This window comes from Stenella coeruleoalba (assembly GCF_951394435.1).
Source record: "Stenella coeruleoalba genome assembly, chromosome: 15".
NCBI classification, from domain to species: Eukaryota; Metazoa; Chordata; class Mammalia; order Artiodactyla; family Delphinidae; genus Stenella; species Stenella coeruleoalba.
In genome coordinates, this window is record NC_137161.1 from 52,751,664 (window position 1) to 52,771,757 (window position 20,094).

Below are 20,094 nucleotides of genomic sequence, written 5' to 3' on the forward strand. Positions count from 1 at the left end.
TGCCTTCAGCCCAGCACGCTGGAGGACCACACTTAAATTCCCTGCTAGTGCTCCCACATCTCCCCACCTCAGGAGAGCCAGAAAGGGAGCAGTAGAATAGTAAAATGAGAAGTGCAGACAGGAAGATGCTTGCGAAACTTGTCTGCCTTTTGCAAAACATTTGTTTCTCCTTAAAGCTGAAGTTTTTGGCTTTAGACCAGAGAAGGGGGCGGGGGGGGGGGGGTGCGGGGAGGAAGCGGGGAAGGAGACCCAGGACATATTTTGCCTGAAAGTGTGGGTAGGTGTCGCCTGTGTGCTCATCCCAGTTTTTAGCCACAGCCTGGAATGGATGCGTTTGTGTTCGGTCACAGCTGAAGTCCTTGGGTGATGGTGAAATCATCTGTAGGTGAGGGTGGTAATAAATACTTGCCCTGCCCCTCTCCTTTTGTTGTAAAAAGCAAATGAAATTCTGCATGAGGAAGTGCTTTGTAAACTATCCAGGGTTATATGACTGGGATCTACTGATCACAATTTACCAAGGCTCATGGTTTAAAGAGAAGGGCTCTAGTTTTGCTGTTAAAAGATCTTAGTTCACCCACTCACCAGCTGTGTGAACTTGGACAAGTCTTTTCACTTTTCAGAGCTTATTTTGGTGTTATTTTGTGGTGAGGGTGAGGGGTCCATTTGTAAAAATGGGAATAGCCTCTGCCCTACTAACCCACAGGGTTGTGATTGTATCAAGATAGAAAACATGAGAAAGTTCTTTGTGAGCTGGAGACTGTTCTTAGCACAGCCAAAGTTTTCCGATCTCTCCATAGCCACCAATTGCCTGAAATTGGTCCCATCGATATCTCAGGGGTGTTCAGTCCAAGTAATAATAACTCATTATCTTTTTCCCCCAAAACTGCTTCTTTCCTGGGATTTTTAGCTTGGCATGACTACTGTTTGGAGAACATAAAAAAGCATATTCGTTGTCTCCAAACAACCATCGACTCAAGATGATTCAGGAAGCACAGACCAAGGACCACTGCTGTGGAGATTTCCCAAGCTTTGTAATCTACTCGTTTAGTAACTGTATCATCTCTTGTTTTTCTATGGTGACTAGCAGTGAGAGAAAGCAGGCATAGCCCTAGGCTGCTCTCACCAGGGAGTCTTGCCAGAGGCTTCCGTGTTCTCTCCTGGACCTTTTTCCCCTCCTTTAGTAGTCACCCTCACCCACTCCATTCCCTATGGCCTCCCCAACAATCAGCCTTCCTGCTATCCCCAAAAACAAGAACACACACCCACTTTCGGTGTGGAGGATCTTCACTGTTAATCAGTGTGGGGAAGTAGATGGGGGGAGGGGCTGGTACTAAAATACAAAAAAGTGAGGAAGTTACAAAGCTGACAAAGTTTTCATATTAGTGAGCCCTCCTCTAGTTCCTAACTCACTCTGAGGTGGTAAATGAAAATCCCTTTGGCTCTTGTTCTCAGCTTTTATTCCTGAAAGCTGTACTTCTCATCCAGCACCCTCCCCGCTCCCCTTAGGTTTTGGGATCCCTTTGGGCAAGTAACTGTCTGCGTTCTCCTTGGTGTTCCAGTGCTTAGCATAGAGCCTGGCACATAGGACTGACATATATTGAGCACTTACTATGTGCCAAGTACAGTATGAAGGCTTTACATGGATTATCTCACTCTGTCCTCAGATGATCCTTTGAGGTAGTTACTATTATGCCCCATTTTAGAGAAAGGGAACTGAGGGACTTCCCTGGCGGTCTGGTCCAATGGTTAAGACTCCACATTTCCACTGCAGCGGGCACAGGTTCGATACCTGGTCAGGAAACTAAGATTTTGTGTGCCGCGTGGCGCAGCCAAAAAAACAAGAGAAAGGAAACTGAGGCACAGAGAGGTAAAGTAAGTTGTCCAAGGACACACAGCAGAGCTGGGATTCAGTCCCAGGCAGTCTGACTCCACAGCCCATAAGCTTAAGCACTATGCTGGAGACATTTAAATATTAAACAAACTCTTTTCCCCACTTCCCATCCCATGGACAGCCTTTTCCTGTTTCTCTAGAACGTCCCTTGCTCACCTCAGTCCTCTACATTTCCTAGCGCAAACTCTCAACTATTTCTTGCAGTTTACAACAGCCTCATAACTCTTCTTCGGTGGTTTTTAACCTTCTTTCAATTTCAGAGCCTGTGGAGAATTTGATTGATGAAAGCTATGGATATTTCCCCAGATTTATATCCACATACACAAAGATTTCATGTATAATGGGGGAAGGGGCAAGGAGCACAGACCATCTTAAATTCATCCATGAGCCCTCAGGTTACCTTTCTATTGTTAGGGGTGGTGGCGGTGGGAGTGTGAAAGCAGAAACCCCTCTACAGGACTTACCAGGCCAGGTTTATCTTTCCAGCCTCATCTCCAGTCATTCACCCCCAAGTTTAGAGCGTACAGGGCAAGCACTTTCACATCTGCTTTTGAAGTTCTTGCTGCTTAGAATACTCTTCCCCTCCACCGCTACCTGACACACTTTTCACCAAAGTCCAACTCGAATGTTACCTCTCAGATGCCTTCCCTGACATCCCAATGCTCCCGACCTATTTGAGAAACTCGTCACCTGTGTGCCTGTAACACTGTTTATACCTACAATAGCACTGATCACATTATCTTAGTTGCCAAGGAGCCTGTCTCTCGACTCATCGTGAGCTCCTCCAAAGTAGGGATGGTATGTCATTCATCATTGCATCCTCGACATTCTAGAACGCGCGGGACACCTAATAGGTGACCAAAACGTTTATTAAATTCGTTTTCGGGTAGCTCGGCTCACATTCAGCGACCGCCAAGTTCACTACAGGTTTGGAAAAGACAAATGCGCTTAGGAGACAGCTGAGCGATCAAAGTTCTTTTCGTGGGGAATCATCCAGAGGGAGAGTGAGCTTGAGGCCTGGATCTAGGAGTAGGGCAGAGACCGCAGCCGCTTGCGCCGACGCCGGATGAGTAAGCCTCAAGCAAGGAGACCTAAGACTCAGGGTCAGGAGGAAGGAAGCCGCGCGCTGCATGCTGAGATCTGCGCTACTGACGGCCGCATTGCACGCCGGGGTTTGTAGTCCCGCCCCTTGCCGGGCCCCTCAGACCAGTTACATTCGGCTGCACTCAACCACGCCCTTATACAGATAAGGTACAGTATTGATCATCCAACACAGAATGACTAGGCTCTTCAAGGCAAGTTACCTATTAGCAGTTCTTAGAGCAAACATCATTTCGGCGTCTGCTACGAAGAAAGCGCATTGGGTGCGGACGCGCACGCGCAACGCGCGCGTGCGCCCGGGTGCGTGCGTGTGTCTCCCTCACTCCCCCCGCGAGTGAATGCAGCGGGCCCCGCCCCTAGAAGTGCCGGCTCTGCGCGCGTGCGTAGTCCGCGTGAGGCCGCCTTGAGCCGGGTGGCGCAGGCGCAGTGTCCCCGGGCCAAGATGGCGGCGCGGTGCTCTACACGCTGGTTGCTGGTGGCCGTGGGGACTCCGCGGCTGCCGGCTGCAGCGGGGAGGGGGGCTCGGCCGCCCATGGGGGGCGTGGTGGGGGCGTCGCTGGGCCGCAGTCTGAGCGTCCCAGCCTTTGCGCCTTCCCTGGGAGCTCGTGGTCCCGGGGCGCTGCTGACATTGAGACCGGGTGTCAGCCTCACAGGTGAGTGCAGGCTCCAGCGCCTGAGTGAGGGGCTCCAAGGCCTGGAAAGGAGTGACTCGCTTTGCTCCGACTACGGTGGTAGCAGGGTGGAGCGTGTCTTCTGATCTACATGCAGAATCGCTTGGGGGAGATGGGCCAGCAGTAGGCAGAGAGACCCAAATGGCTACTCAGAGGTGGTAAACGAGGGAGACCTGCGTGGAGCCTCCGGCGGCGGGGATGAAACGCCCCGCAGCCGTGAACCTTCACCTCTCTGTAAACATTTCTGGAGGCCTCTTTCCGGCCTGCCGCTGCTCTCCTGCCCAATTCCTTTCCCTTCCCTCTACCTTCTAGCCTGTAATGGAAGGGAAGAGGTAACTGCCATTCGGTGAGTACCTGCTCATGGATTAGCTGGGCACTTTGTGCTTCTTCTTACTTGATGGTAACAACAACCCTGCAAGGTGGGGCTCATCATCCCCATTTTATTTTGTTTTTGTTTTTGTTTTGCGGTAGGCGGGCCTCTCACTGTTGTGGCCTCTCCCGTTGCGGAGCACAGGCTCCGGACGCGCAGGCTCAGCGGCCATGGCTCACGGGCCCAGCCGCTCCGCGGCATGTGGGATCTTCCCGGACCGGGGCACGAACCCGCGTCCCCTGCATCGGCAGGCGGACTCTCAACCACTGCGCCACCAGGGAAGCCCCATCATCCCCATTTTAAAGAGTGGGGAACTGAGGTTCTAGCAGAGGAGTTGACCCGCCCAAGGTCATAAAGTTAGATAAGGAGAGTTGTCCCAAATCCAGAGCTGTTCTTCCATAGCTTACGCTCTCCACCACATGGTGTAAATTGAAGGACATACTGTTTTTTAGAAGTCCCTTTTGATTGACATATATACACTAATATGTATAAAGTAGATAACTAGTAAGAGCCTGATGTATAAAAAGTAAAATTCAAAAATAAAGAAGTTCTTATCTTGGTCATTGATGCAAACTAATATATATTGAGCACTTACTATGCACCAGGCATGGATCATTTCCATGTAATAAACACTGCTATTAATTCTATTTTATAGATTAAAAAATTGAGGCTTAGATGTTAACTTGAAGAATGTCGCAAAGCTAGAAAGTAGTTGAGCCTTGATTCAAAACCTGCTGCTTTCTTAATTGCTGGAGGTGATGTTGAATTAGTATATATTAATCCTTTTAAGTGTTTAGCTATGATGGTTTCTTATGCTGTGTGTTGGGTGATTTCCCTTATAGTGAGATAAGGAAGGAAGGAGGAAACAGTGAACAACCAACGATGTGCCTGGATTGGGCTAGATGTTTGTGTTCCCTAGAATTTGTGCAAATGATATTTAAACTATAAACTTACAAAGATGATTAATTAGAGGATCCTGGCAAGGTAATTTACACAAGGTAATTTCCTATTGAGATCCAATTTTTAATACTTACATAAAAGCCAGTAATTAAAGTATCAGTAATTGTTATTACCTTGTACAGTGAACACTACTCCAGTAATGTGTGTGCGACCTGGGTGGATTATTTAATCCTTTTGTGCCTCTTATTCCTTAATTGAAAATTTTTTTATTTACAGGTATTTATTGAGGACTTGTCGTATGCTAGGTACTGTTCTAGGTACAGGGGATACAGCAGAGAACAAAGAAATTGGATGTGGTTTTGGTCAGAATGGTCCCTTTTTTTTTTTTTGCGATAGGCGGGCTTCTCACTGTTGTGGCCTCTCCCGTTGCGGAGCACAGGCTCCGGACGCGCAGGCTCAGCGGCCATGGCTCACGGGCCCAGCTGCTCCGTGGCATGTGGGATCTTCCTCGACCGGGGCACGAACCCATGTCCCCTGCGTCGGCAGGCGAACTCTCAACCACTGCGCCACCAGGGAAGCCCCAGAATGGTCACATTTTTAAATTCTGTTCGTGCCACCTATATTTCCTCATGGATGGATGGAGCAGTAGTCTGCCCAGGTTTCCTCAGGATTATTTGGATTGATGTCATGCTGTATTTCTCAGTATGAGCAAAAGTGGTCGTTTTTAGGTTTTGCCAACGTTTTCTAATGTCAAGGTTGTTGTGAATAGAATTTGACTACATCTTTGTGCTCAATTACTAATTCCTTAGATACCTATTAAGCTAAATTAGTTCATATCACATTTGTCCAGGTTTGGGAACATTTTTTGATAATTGTGTATGTGTATGTGTGAGAGACAGACAAGCACTAAGTACTGAGCCTGGCAGCGTGATTACTAAGGAACTGCAGTCAGCTGTCCTTTTCCCCAAGTGAGCCCAGTGCCCACAATGGGCATGTTTTGTAACAGGTGTTGAACACCTGTGAGAGGTGGCATCCTTCAAGGTGCACTGTTACCACATCTAAGGTCATCATCTCAGCTCCCAAACGTTGGTGTGTGATCTCATCTCAAATCCAGCAGTACAGTTAGATGATGTAAAAACAATTTATTTAAAAAATTTATTTATTTATTTATATTTGGCTGCATTGGGTCTTCGTTGCTGTGCGCAGGCTTTCTCTAGTTGCAGCGAGCGGCGATTACTCTTCGTTATGGTGTGCAGGCTTCTCATTGCAGTGGCTTCTCTTGTTGTGGAGCACGGGCTCTAGGCTCATGGGCTTCAGTAGTTGTGTCATGAGGGCTCAGTAGTTGTGGCTTGTGGGCTCTAGAGTGCAGTCTCAGTAGTTGTGGTGCACGGGCTTAGTTGCTCTGCGGCATGTGGGATCTTTCTGGACCAGGGATTGAACCCATGTCTCCTGCATTGGCAGGCAGATTCTTAACCACTGTGCCACCAGGGAGGTCCCTAAAAACAACACTTTAAATCTGACTTTTTCTCCCAGAATGGAAGGTAGTTATTTCACACCTTCTCCCAGAGTGGAAGGTTGGCCATTCTTGGAATGACTTGGAAGCTAATCCTGTTCTGGGTTGTTCTAAAATGGGCAAGACATTTATTGGTCATATCTCGGGGGAAAATATGTCTATTAAGTGAGCTCTTTCTAATCATTGCTAATCATTGATGCCTTTGGGATAATGTCAAGTCATCAAACTTGTGCTAGTTAAATGTACTTGTCTTTATATGCAGTTGTGCACATTACTGTCTCCCATTCTAACCCAAGCCTGAGTTCTCTTCTCATGATGTAGAAGCTGCAGCTTCCAGAACCTTTGCCACTACCACCCTCTGCCTTCTGGATTGGAAGGGGTGGGGGAAACAGGCCAGATAAGTCAAGGTAACCCCTCAGTCCTGGAGTGAAGCGGGGGTTGAGTATGGGAGCACTGAGAAACTAGCTCTGCTGTTTTTCTCAGATCTGACCAGGTAAAGACGACAGTGGTCTCTGCCTCTCCCACACTGTCTACTTTTCATATTCCAGGAAATCTAGGGTGCAGCAACAGAAAACAAGTATGGAGGATACTGAAAATACGGATTTACTTTCTGCTTCTGATTTTATCATTCGTTCTGACCATTCCTACTTATTCTCCTGATTTTCCTTTTTCTTGACCCCTTCCTGGATATGCTCCACACCCTGGGTTGTCTTTTGTGCATACATGAATTTTAAGTTGTCTCCCAATCCTTGTTATTGTTTGAGAGCTCTTTCTCATGCAAATCTGATCAGTTCTCTGTTTAATGCTTGCAGTGGCTCCCTATTGCCCTCAGGATAAAATCCAGACTCCTTAGCATACTCAAAGGCCCTTCTGTTTATTCCTAGGCCCTATTAATTATCATCCTCATCAACATCTGTAACCACCCCTCTACCACCACCACCACCACCACCACCACCACCACCACCACCACCACCACCACCAAACACACACACACACACACACACACACACACACACACACACACACACACACTCGAATCTCTAGTTATATCATAGTACCTGCAGTTACACAAGCACTTTCTCTCTCCAAACCAAAGGTGATCATATGATGTAGTTGCTGAATGGAGCACTTTTGAAAGCAAAAGGGGATGCTATTGCAAACAGTGCCAGGACTACAGGCATAAATCTGGATGGATTCCAGCCCTCCTTAGCTGAGCTAATTTCTGCAGCTTAACAGCAAGTGCCTTAGAAGACCTCTGAATTTCTGAGATTGGGTTTACTGGTTCTCACCTGGGGATGATTTTACCCTCCAGGAGACATCTGGCAACATCTGCAGTTTTAGTTACCAGTTTGGGGTTGGGGGTTGCTACTGATAACTAGTTGGCCAGGGATGCTGCTAACACATCCTACAATAAATACATAGGTATGTTAGGCTATAAATAGATAACATAGGGCTGCCATAACTAAGTACCACAGACTAAGTGGCTTAAAAAAACAGAAAATTATTTTTTCACAGTTCGGGAAGCTATAAAATTCCAAGATCAATGTTTTGGTAGGGTTGTCTTTAAAGACCCCCATCTCCAAATACAGTCATGTTCTGCAGTGCTGGGGGTTAGGACTTCAACATGTGAATTTGGGAGGGAGGACCCAATTCAGCCCATAACAGCCCCCCCCCCCCCACGAGGAACCTGATCCCGTTGTCAACAGTGTGGAGGCAGAGAGACTCTGGCTAGGTGACCCTTTTGTGTATTCTTACTCTGTGTCCCTGTGTGCTCATATCACTTCACACACTGCCTCCCACACACCCCTGCTGGGCGGTAAGCTCCTCGAGGGCATTGGCTTAGACTTGTATCCTCATTGCCTAGTAGTATTAAGATCGTGCTGGTGCTGTGTCTCCTGCGAGGAGCCCAGTGCCTGGCAGGCAAGTTTGCTGAATGAATGAGTGGTGAATCTAGAAGCTTCTCCTTGGCAGGGGAACCTTTGACTTAAAAACCTGGAGCTGCCTCATGATCCTCATTCTCTTTTGTGGCCCTGCCCTCTCTTTTGCAATAACTTGGCGCCTTCTGCTCCCATCCCTGCGCTCCCCATCTTCAGTTGTCACAGGATAGGTTGGGGGTTAGGAGGCAGGTTGTAGAGCAGCTCTTCCCCCTTCACTTGGTGACAGTCCAGTTGGCTCGCTGCTCCATACAGAGGGCAGTTGAGTAGATGTGTCTGTCAGCCTTTCCTCCCAGCTTCTGATGCAGGAGGCCTGAAAGGAGGGCAGGGCATGGAGGTGGGGCTACCATGTGCTTTGATCCCTTTTGGGTTGTCTGCTCTGGGGTAAACAGAGGTTCTGGCACAGGGCCGTTTAACCTTGTGTGTCTATATATATGTATTGTTTTCAGGGGAGGGGTCGATGCTTTCAAAGAGATCTGTGACTCTAAAGACCAAGAACCATTTATTTAGCACAGTGGTTCTCAAATTGAGTGTGCCACAGAATCATCAGCTGGAGGGCTTGTTAGACACAGCTTGCTGGACCCCACCTCCAGAGTTTTGGATTCAGGTTTGGGTGGGGCCTGAGAATTTACATTTCCAGCAAGCTGATGATGCTGCTGGTCCAGGGACCACACTCTGAAAACCACCCCATAAGCAGATATCCAAGGTTGCATGGTGGAGGGAAAGAACCTGGGAGTCGTTAAGCTTTAAGTGAGACAAGGCCTATGTGAACACTTGGCATATGGTGGGTGCTCGGCCAGCCGTGTAACAGGAGAGCTTTGTTCCTTTTCAGTCATCCTCAGGTGCAGCCCCCATCTGGGGGTGGTTCCTTTAGAGGTATAATGAGGCTACAGCCCTAGTGTAATCCAGCAGAATCAGCCCCACCCAGCACTTTTTTTTTTGTAGTCTCCGTTTACAGTGGCTTTAGCTGTTTTTGAAGTGCAGTGAGTTTGGTCCCCAGTGGGCTTGGAGGAGAAGAGGCCCTAAAGCTGTGACCTCTTTGCTCCTTCACAGGTATAGCCTGGCTGGTTGTTTGCTCACAATTTCCTTTTGTTGAGTACATTCCCAGAGTGATTTTCTTTCCTTTTTTCTTTTTTAGGAGTAAAAAGTTACCCTTTTCTTTGTACTGCCTCCTTCCACACGAGCGCCCCTTTGGCCAAAGAGGATTATTACCAGATATTAGGAGTGCCCCGAAGTGCCAGCCAGAAGGAGATCAAGAAAGCTTATTACCAGGTCTGTATGGAAGATTTTACAGACGAGACTGCAGAAGGGATGCTGTGGATGTAGTGTGACCCTGACGGGTGCAGTGTGTGTGCCCGTACCTGTCGGTTGTGTGCAGCCGAGAGTGTGGAATGAGATGGTAAAGATGGGCTCTGCTGAACCATGTTCCTCAAGTGCGTGAGGCCACACTGGTTAATGCTGTAGAAAAAAGGAGAGTCAGAACCAGAGATTAAAAAAAAAAAATCTTGGGCTTCCCTGGTGGCGCAGTGGTTGGGGGTCCGCCTGCCGATGTGGGGGACGCGGGTTCGTGTCCCGGTCTGGGGGGATCCCGCATGCCGTGGAGTGGCTGGGCCCGTGAGCCATGGCCACTGAACCTGCACGTCCGGAGCCTGTGCTCTGCAATGGGAGAGGCCGCGGCGGGGAGGGGCCTGCGTACCGCAAAAAAAAAAAAAAAAATCTTTTTCCAGGGCTGTTTTTGTACTTAAATCTCTTCTGTATCTTCTGAGTCAGTAGGTGTGCTGCTCTAAGTTTTAGGTACTCATTCTTTGCATTTAGATAAAAGTTTATGGGTTTAGAATTATTTCATTTTTTTAACCCATCATCCATATCCCGGAATGTATTGGGCTGATTGGTAAAGTGGCATGTGAGTTATCTAGACCTGTGGTTTCCAGGCTTTTGCTCTGATGAACACAATCAAAATAAAAAAAAAAAATTAAAGACCAAGGGCGCCGATGTAGGAATGCTAGCTTTTGTATTTTGCCTAATATAGGTGTTAAAAATAATCAAGTACAATCTATTAATGTCATTTGATGAAAGAAAGAGCACTTTAACACCATAAACATAGGAAAGCCATATCAGAATAAAGAAGATTAAAAAAATTTTTTAACATCTTTAATGGAGTATAATTGCTTTACAGTGGTGTGTTAGTTTCTGCTTTATAACAAAGTGAATCAGTTATACATATACATATGTTCCCATCTCTTCAAGAAGATTAAAATTTAATAAAATTAATAAATACAATTTAAATTTTAAAAATTACTGGGAGTTCCCTGGTGGTCTGGTGGTTAGGATTCGGCACTTTCACTGCCGTGGCCTGGGTTCGGTCCCTGGTTGGGGAACTGAGATCCCGCAAGCTGAGCGGCGCGGCCAAAAAGAAAAAAAACTTTTTTTAAAGCCAAATACTGATCAAGACCAGACCTTATAGCTTGGATAGCTACTTTCTTCTCTTACTTTTTTTTTTTTTTAAGGGTGCAGTTCACTGGTTTTTAGTATATTCACAGAATTGTATAACCATCACTACAATCAATTTTAAAACATTTTCATATCTCAAAAAGAAACCCCACACCATAAGCCCTTATTCCCCATTCTCCTCTGCCCTTGAAATTGCTAACCTACTTTCTGTCTCTATAGATTTACCTATTTTGGACACTTCATAGAAATGAAATCATGTGATATGTGGACTTTTGTGACTGGTTTGTTTTTCTTTATTTTTTATTTTTCTGGCCACGCCATGTGGCATGTGGGATCTTAGTTCCCTGATCAGGGATCTAACCTGTACCCCCTGCAGTGGAAGCGCGGAGTCTTAACCACTGGACTGCCATGGAAGTCCCATGGTTTCTTTTACTTTAGAATAATGTTTTCCAGGTTCATCCATGTTGTAACATGCAGCAGTACTTCATTCCTTTTAGTGGTCAAATAATATTCCATTGCATGGATATACTGTGTTTTATTTATCTATTCATCATTTGATGGATATTTGGATTGTTTCCACCTTTTTGTTATCATGAGTAGTGCTGCTATGAACATTCCTCTGTAAGTTTTGTGTAGACTTATACTTTCATTTCTCTGGGGTATATACATATACCTAGGAGCAGACTTGCTGGGTCAATTCATAGCAATTCCGATTGCCATGTTTAACATTTTGAGGAACAGCCAGGCTATTTCTTTTTTTTCTTTTATTGAAATATAGTTGATTTACACTGTTGTTAGTTTCAGGTGTACAGCAAAGTGATTCAGTTATACATAAATATATATATCTATTCTTTTTCAGATCTTTTCCCTTACAGGTTATTACAAAATATTGAGTATAGTTCCCTGTGCTATACAGTAGGTCCTTATTAGTTATCTATTTTATATATAGTAGTGTGTATATGTTAATCCCAAACTCCTAATTTATCCCTCCCTCTCCCCTTTCCCCTTTGGTAACCATAAGTTTGTTTTCTATGTCTGTGAGTCTACTTCTGTTTTGTAGATAAGTTCATTTGTATCTTTTTTTTTAGATTCCACATATAGGTGATATCATGTGTTATTTATCTTTCTCTGTCTGACTTACTTCGCCTAGTATGATAATCTCTAAGTCTATCCATGTTGCTGCAAATGGCATTATTTCATTCTCTTTTTATGACTAATATTCCATTATATATATATATAAGCCATATCTTCTTTATCCATTCATCTGTCAGTGGACATTTAGGTTGCTTCCATGTCCTGGCTATTGTAAATAGTGCTGCAGTAGACGTTGGGGTTTATGTATCTTTTTGAATTATAGTTTTCTCTGGATATATGCCCAGGAGTGGGATCCCTGGATCATATGGTAACTCTGTTTTTAGTTTTTTAAGAAACCTCCATACTGTTGTCCATAGTGGTTGTACCAATTTACATTCCCACCAGCTGTGTAGGAGGGTTCCTTTTTCTCCACACCTTCTCTAGCATTTATTTTTTGTAGACTTTTTGATGATGGCTATTCTGACCAGTGTGAGATGATACCTTATTGTAGTTTTGATTTTCATTTCTCTAATAATTAGCAACGTTGAGCATTTTTTCATGTGCCTGTTGGCCATCTGTATGACTTCTTTGGAGAAATGTTTATTTGGATCTTCTGCCCATTTTTTGATTGGGCTGTTTGTTTTTTTGATATTGAGCTGTATGAGCTGTTTATATGTTTTGGAAATTAATCCCTTGTCGGTTGCATCGTTTGCAAATATTTTCTCCCATTCTGTAGGTTGCCTTTTCATTTTGTTTAGTTTCCTTTGCTGTTCAAAAGCTTTTAAGTTTAATTATTTCCCATTTGTAGATTTTTTTTTCTTTTTTTTTGCGGTACGCGGGCCTCTCACTGTTGTGGCCTCTCCCGTTGTGGAGCACAGGCTCCGGACGCGCAGGCTCAGCGGCCATGGCTCACGGGCCCAGCCGCTCTGCCGCATGTGGGATCTTCCCGGACCGGGGCACGAGCTCGTGTCCCCTGCATAGGCAAGCAGACTCTCAACCACCGCGCCACCAGGGAAGCCCCATTTTTGTTTTTATTTCCATTACTCTAGGAGATGGTTCCAAAATGATATTGCTGCGATTTATGTCAAAAAGTGTTCTGCCTATGTTTTCCTCTAGGAGTTTTATAGTGTCCGGTCTTACATTTAGGACTTTGATCCATTTTGAGTTTATTTTTGTGTATGGTGTTAAAGAATGTTCTAATTTCATTCTTTTACACGTAGCTGCCCAGTTTTCCCAGCACAACTTATTGAAGAGTCTGTCTTTTCTCCATTGTATATTCTTGCCTCCTTTGTCATAGATTAATTGACCATAGGTGTGTGGGTTTATTTCTAGTGCCAGACTATTTCAAGCAGGCTGCACTGTTTTAGATTTTCACCAGTGGTGTGTGAAGGTTCAAATTTCTCCACATCCTCGCAAACACTTGTTATCTGTCTTTTTGATTCAAGCCACCCTAGTGAGTGTGAAGTGGTATCTCACTGTGGTTTTGATTTGCTTTTCCGTGGTGGCTAATGATGTTAAGCACCTTTTCATGTGATTTTTGGCCATTTGCTGTATGTGTATTAGATCCTTTGCCCATTTTTAAATTGAGATATCTTTTTATTTACTGGGTTGTTAGGGAATGAGGAAAGACTTGGGGATAGGAAGCAGAGATCCTGTCTTGGGATAGTGAATAGTGTGTCTCTTGAGCTGGAAGGTAAGGTACCTGATACAAGGGTGGGAGAAGATTGGAGAGACGGAGCCTGGGGCCAACTTAAGGGGGCATGTGAGGCCCTTAGCAAGTACTAGAGATTTAATTTAAGAGAGAGTAGGGAACCATCCAAGTTTTTAGGTGTGGAAGTAAATAGATCAGGTAAAGCTGTGTAATTTACATTCTTTTTTTTTTTTTTTTTTTTTTTTTGCGGTACACGGGCCTCTCACCATTGTGGCCTCTCCCGCTGCAGAGCACAGGCTCCGGACGTGCAGGCTCAGCGGCCATGGCTCACGGGCCCAGCCGCTCCGCAGCATGTGGGGTCTTCCCAGACCGGGGCATGAACCCGTGTCCTCTGCATTGGCAGACTGTCAACCACTGCGCCACCAGGGAAGCCCTAGCTGTGTAATTTAAAACCGGAAATTTAGAAAGTAGGCTTTATGGAGCAATAACTGGGGTCAGACAGTGATAAAAGCTTTTCATGTGTTACATCATTTAATCCTCATGGCAAAAGACTTGGCGAGGTTATGACATGCAGCTGAGGCCACACAGTCAATAAGTGGCATATATAAGACTAAAACACAGGTCTTTCTGACTGCAAAAGGCCTCTCTTTTCCTTGTGCTGATCTCATGAGTATGTCTTGCCCTGGCCTGGAACTAGCCTTGTGGCCCACCGTGATCTACTGCCCTACCTTGAGGGCCCCCTTCTGGCTGAGCACTCAGCCTCCGACGTCCTTCCACGTGCTGGTGTGAGGACCAGCATGTCCAGCAGCAAAGTGAGCAGCCAGTTGCCGGCAGTGGTGGAGCCAGACGTCTCCTGAGTCGCTTTCAGCTTTAGGATTCTGTGCCCTCCTCACCCTCCATCAGGGTGACCCAGACTTGGAAGGCATCAGTAGCTGTAGCAAACATAGTGAACACCTACAAAGGTGTCACACAGCACTGCTAAGCATGGCCAAGAAGAAACCTTCATTTAGAGCTGCTCAGCTCGCCTCTGTGCTCTGGACAGCCAAGGGAGATCTTGTTTTGTTTTTTAATATTTAAATGTGTGTTTTTAGTAGATAATATATTCCCCTGGTTCAGAAATCAAAAAGTACAAAGGAGTGTACAGTGAGAAGTCTTCCCTCCTTCCCATTCATCCACATCCCTCCTGGAGCAGTCAGTGTTTTCAGCTTAGTGTATGTTCTAACTAATTTATACAACAGATACAGCTATTTATCTATCCAGTTATTTTTCTCTCTTTTTATATAGATGGTAGTCTACCAGATACACTCTTTTGCATCTTTCACAAAGGTGCTCAAGTTCTAAAGAATTAGTTTTTTTTTTTTTGTTAGAGATTTGTTGTGGTTGAAAAATGTATACACACCTCAGATTTGAAGAGAGAGTTTTATTTATTTATTTATTTATTTCTCTTTCCCAAAATTCAGTTTGTCATTTTGTAATAAACTTTTGATCAAATTTGAAAGCTGAACACAATGTGTATGTTCTTAATTCTGGCTGTGCTTTGCTTTTAGTTTGTTTTTATTGAGGTATAATTGACATGTTAGTTTCAGGTATACAACATAATGACTCAACATTTGCATACACTGAAATGATCATCACAGTAAGTCTAGTTAGAGATGGTTTATTTTAAAGTCTTAAACCTTGTTTTAAGAATTGCTATTGGTTGTAAAGTCTCAGACAACTGCTACAAAGGAGGTGAGGTGTAACTGGTATCTGGGGTTCAGTTTTAGTAATCATCTTGTGTCCATAGTAATTTACCATTTCCTCCCTTAGCTCGCCAAGAAATATCACCCAGACACGAATAAGGATGATCCCAAAGCCAAGGAGAAGTTCTCCCAGCTGGCAGAGGCCTATGAGGTAATGCAGCCCACCGGTGTGTGCAGTCACTGTCATTCCGCTGTGTGTGTGCATCAGAGCTCGCTGCCCAGGGCAATCGCTGTGTCAGAAGGTCCAGTGGGAAGGCTGTGTTCCCCACAAGATCACCTCGTTGAAGGAAAAAAAAAATTCCCAGATCCAAAATTTTCACATTAGATCTAACTTGGAATCTCATCAAAGAACAGGATCCAATAATCTGTGTTAACAGAGCTCCCTCCACTCGGACTTGTAGGTGGGTCTCGGAACTCCTTGTCAGAGTAAACAGTTTTGTGCCTATTTGATGACCCCTCCCATCCCTAACTTAGGGCATCACTGTCTGGTGGGGATGGTGGGTGTTATAAAAGTAGACCACCACTGCCCTAGAGGAATGTAGAATGTAATCAGGGGGATGAAGCGGACATGAAACAGCCACTGAGCATTGCAGAGTTAAGTGAAAGCGGACCTCCTTCCTGGACTTCGGCCGTGCTGAAGGGGTTCAGGATATGTAGGATATCCTACGTCTGCTCTGTGTGTGTGTTTGTGTGTGTGTGTGCGTGTGCGTGTGCGTGCGCAAGTGTGCGTCCCCCCGACCATTCGAGAATAAGTCGCAGACATGGTGTCTCTCTATCCCTAAGTACTTCTGTGTGTATTCGCTAAGAACAAGAACATTCTTTTCCATAACTTCAGTACAGCTGTCAAGATTAGGAAATTTTATGTTGATTCAATACCACTGTCTGTGCTTGGTGTGTGTGTCCCTGGACCTTGGGAGACTCAGGAGCACCTGACTGCTGTGCCTTTCACGGTAGGTCCTGAGTGATGAAGTGAAGAGGAAGCAGTATGACACCTATGGCTCTGCTGGCTTCGATCCTGGGGCCGGCAGCTCTGGGCAGAGCTACTGGAAAGGAGGCCCCACTGTTGACCCTGAGGAGCTCTTCAGGAAGATCTTTGGGGAGTTCTCATCCTCCTCTTTTGGAGACTTCCAGAGTGTGTTCCATCAGCCCCAGGAGGTAAGCATCTCATTTTGAAGAATCATTCAAATTTTAGCTGCCAAGTGTGATGCAAACGGATTTTACCAATTCTTTTTCTCAAAGAAAAAGCTAAAGCAGCTTAAATGGGATGATTTGGAGGCAGCCATCTTGGTAGGAAATGGTTCCAGTATTTGAAAAATCATATAATAATGTGTACATACAGTTTTACTATATTCTTACAGTTGCTTAATCCAGCAACACCTAAGGCTCTCAGAGTCCATAGTTAGAGTGTGAATATTTTATCTAGAGCCTGCCGCATTATTCTAGGAGAGCTCAATCCATAGGGAGCTACTGCCAGTCCTGCCTCTTCCATATTTATGTCTTGTTTCAGACATTATCAGAATTGAAGAGAGAGGGGAGTTGTTTTATGATGTGAGTTATGATTGTGGATCGTTTGAGTTGTTAGGAAGGACCATGTACAAATATTTTCTGTGAGCATTTTCAGTTTGTTGAAAAGTACATTTTCACTTAAATATTATCTCTTAAAAATTCTGAGGACTAGGGCAGAATCAGTTGAGTCCCATCTATTCTTGCTTGATAAAGTACAAGTAGGTTAAAAAGTAAAGTAACTAGGGGAACAGATGAATTGGTGGAGCATAGGATTTTTAGGGCAGTGAAAATACTTTGCATGAAACTATGGTGAGGATACATGTTATTATACATTTGTTCAGACCCATAGAATATCCAAAACCAAGAGTGAACCCTAATGTAAACTGTGGGCTTTGGATGATTATGTTGTGTCAATGTAGGTTTATCCTTGATAAAATAAATACCGTTCTGGTGAGTGATGTTGATAACAGGGGATGCTGTGCATGTGTGGGGGCAAAGGTATGTGGGAAATCTCTATACCTCCTTCTCAATTTTGTAAACCTAAAACTGCTTTAAAAAATAAAGTCTTTAAAAGAAAAAGTAACTGTAAACTGCTGGGCAGTGCTCTCCCTTACTTTAAGAGAGATAACAGGCGGTCCCTTGATTTCTTTAGTACATCATGGAGTTGACATTCAATCAAGCTGCCAAGGGTGTCAACAAGGAGTTCACCGTGAACATCACTGATACCTGTGAGCGGTGTGGTGGCAAAGGGAACGAGCCCGGCACCAAGATGCAGCACTGCCACTACTGCGGTGGCTCCGGCATGGTGAGCGTGAGGCCGAGGCCCTGGCCTCCCACCTCTTGCCCCCTTCCTGCTCCCCTCCACCACTCCTCTTTTCTGTGCTCCAATGGACCTAGGGCTTTGAGAGCTCATAACTAGGTGGGACTGTTTTATCTAGAATCTTCTGCATTTTCCCAGGAGTGCTCTGTCCTAATCAACAATACAGAAGAAGCAATGAAACTCTGCTGTCTTCTCTGAAAATACATTGTGGGGTATTTTGATAATTTGAACCTGGGGTAGGGGAGGGGGACTTAAATTTTGCTTGAAGTGTGATCATTTTTTTCTTTTTGGTAAGTTTCAGGTATAACTCAAACTTATAGAATAGTATGAAGAACCACTCCCTTACTCCTTCTACCCAGCTTCACCAGTTGTTAACATTTTGTCCCATTTGCTTTGTCATTTGTGGTGTGTACCTGTGTGTGTGTGTGTGTGTGTGTGTGTGTGTGTGTGTGTGTGTGTGTATTTTTTTTTTGGCTGCGCGGGCTCTTTGTTGTGGCACGTGGGCTTCTCTAGTTGCGGCGTTTGGGCTCTAGAGTGCACAGGCTCAGTAGTTGCAGCACACGAACTTAGTTGTGGTTTGTGGGATCTTAGTTCCCCAACCAGTGTTCGAACCTGGGCCCCCTGCATTGGGAGTGTGGAGTCTTAACCAGTGGACTACCAGGGAAGTCCCTATGGTATATATTTGCTAAGAGCAAGAATATTCTTTTACGTAACCACAGTAAGTTGTCAAAATCAGGAAGTTTAATGTTGATACAATACCATTATCTGTACAATTCAGATTTTTTCAGTTGTCCTTATAATGTTCTTTTTTTCCACAAGCCCAGTATCCAGTCTGTGATCTTGCATAGTATCTGGTTGTCATATCTTTTGTCTCCTTTAATCGGGAATGACTTCTCAGTCTTTCTTTTATGACAACTGACATTTTTTAGGATTACAGACCTGCTTTGTAGGATGTCCCTCATTTAGGTCATCTGATGTTTTATCCTGATAAAATTCAGATTATGCATTTTTTGCAGAAACACCAGACATGTAGTACCCTTTTCATGGATCATGTCAGGAGTCATGAGGTGTCAGTTTGTCTCATTAGTGGTGATGTTACATTTGTTCACAATCAGTTAAGGTAGTGTCCACCGGGTTTCTTCATTATAAAGTTTATTATTTTTCCCATTGAAATTAACAAGGAAGTTGTGAGGTACCTTGACACTATATAAATATCCTGTTCCTCATCAAACTTATACCCAATAGTTACAGCATCCATGGATCAGTCTTGCCTAAATCAGGGATTATTGTGACTGTTGCTAAATGGTGATTTTCTTTTTTGTTTTTTAAGGGTTTTTTTGGAATTTTTGAATTTTATTTTATTTATTTTTTTATACAGCACATTCTTATTAGTTATCTTTTTTATACATATTAGCGTATATATGTCAATCCCAATCTCCCTAAATGGTGCTTTTCTGATTGCAACATCCCTTCTTTGTTTATTGTCATTCTACTGAAAGGAAGAGCTTTCTCTTCTCCATTTATTTATTCATTCTTTCATTCATATCAGTATGAACTCATGGATTCTTATTTTATTCACTGAGCTGTCATTAGTATTACTTACTTTGATGCTCAAACTGTCCCTGACTTGGCCTGTGGAAGTGTCTTCTGGCTGGCTCCTGTATTCTTTTGATGTGTCCCCATCATTCCACTGCGCCACCAGGGAAGTCCCTGCCTCAGTCTTCTTATGGCCACGGTATTCCTTTATATGGACACATCACCGTTTGTTTAGGCAGGCCCCTGTTGCTGGATGCCTAGGTGGTTCATATTTTTTTCATGTTATAGACAACGGATACCTTTGAATAATGTCATTCCTCATATTCATTTTTTGAATATACAGGTATCTATTACGTGTGAAGTAGAATATCTTTTCTAAGATTTGAGAGCCATTGTTTTTTTGCATGTATTCCATCTTTTGTCCTTCTTTGTATTGAGTAATTGGTCTTTTTCTTATTCATTTGTAGAAGCCCTTTATAAATTAATTGAATTAGTCCTTTGCCAGTGATTTTAGTTGTATTTGTCTTTTGACTTTGAATATATTTTTGCCTATTTGTATATAATTTTCAACGTTCAGAATCATACATGCAATTTTTCCCTTTTTTCATTTATTATAATGAAAGCATTTTTCCATATCTTTGAATATTTTTAAACATTCTTTTTGATGGCTAAATAATAGTCCACTGATGGGTGTGCCCAGAGTTACCTGTAAATACTCCTACAGCTTAGTCTGAGAAAGTGAAGTTGTGCTTACATTCCTCTAGAGGGCGCTCTTGGAGAGGATGAGGATTCCTGTGGTTACAGTTTTGTGAGTTGAGTTGCTGCCACTTGTTACAGATACTTTTTATTTTATTTTTTATTTTATTTCATTTTTGGCTGCGCCAGGCAGCTTATGGGATCTTAATTCCCCAACCAGGGATTGAACCCGGGCCCT

General features: G+C 44.2%; 1 protein-coding gene across 2 annotated transcripts in view; it reads left to right on the plus strand.

Moving 5' to 3' along the window:
- Positions 1 to 3,434: 3,434 nt before the first annotated feature.
- DNAJA3 (DnaJ heat shock protein family (Hsp40) member A3) overlaps positions 3,435 to 20,094 on the plus strand; it is a gene marked incomplete at its 5' end in the record, with an annotated part of 31,293 nt that continues 14,633 nt past the window's right edge. For both annotated transcript variants that reach the window (XM_079945819.1, XM_079945820.1), the window contains 5 exons: positions 3,435 to 3,645; positions 9,519 to 9,652; positions 15,366 to 15,449; positions 16,253 to 16,453; positions 17,457 to 17,609. In XM_079945819.1, coding sequence (XP_079801945.1) covers positions 3,435 to 3,645; positions 9,519 to 9,652; positions 15,366 to 15,449; positions 16,253 to 16,453; positions 17,457 to 17,609 — 783 coding nt within the window. The remainder of the gene's footprint in view (positions 3,646 to 9,518; positions 9,653 to 15,365; positions 15,450 to 16,252; positions 16,454 to 17,456; positions 17,610 to 20,094) is intronic.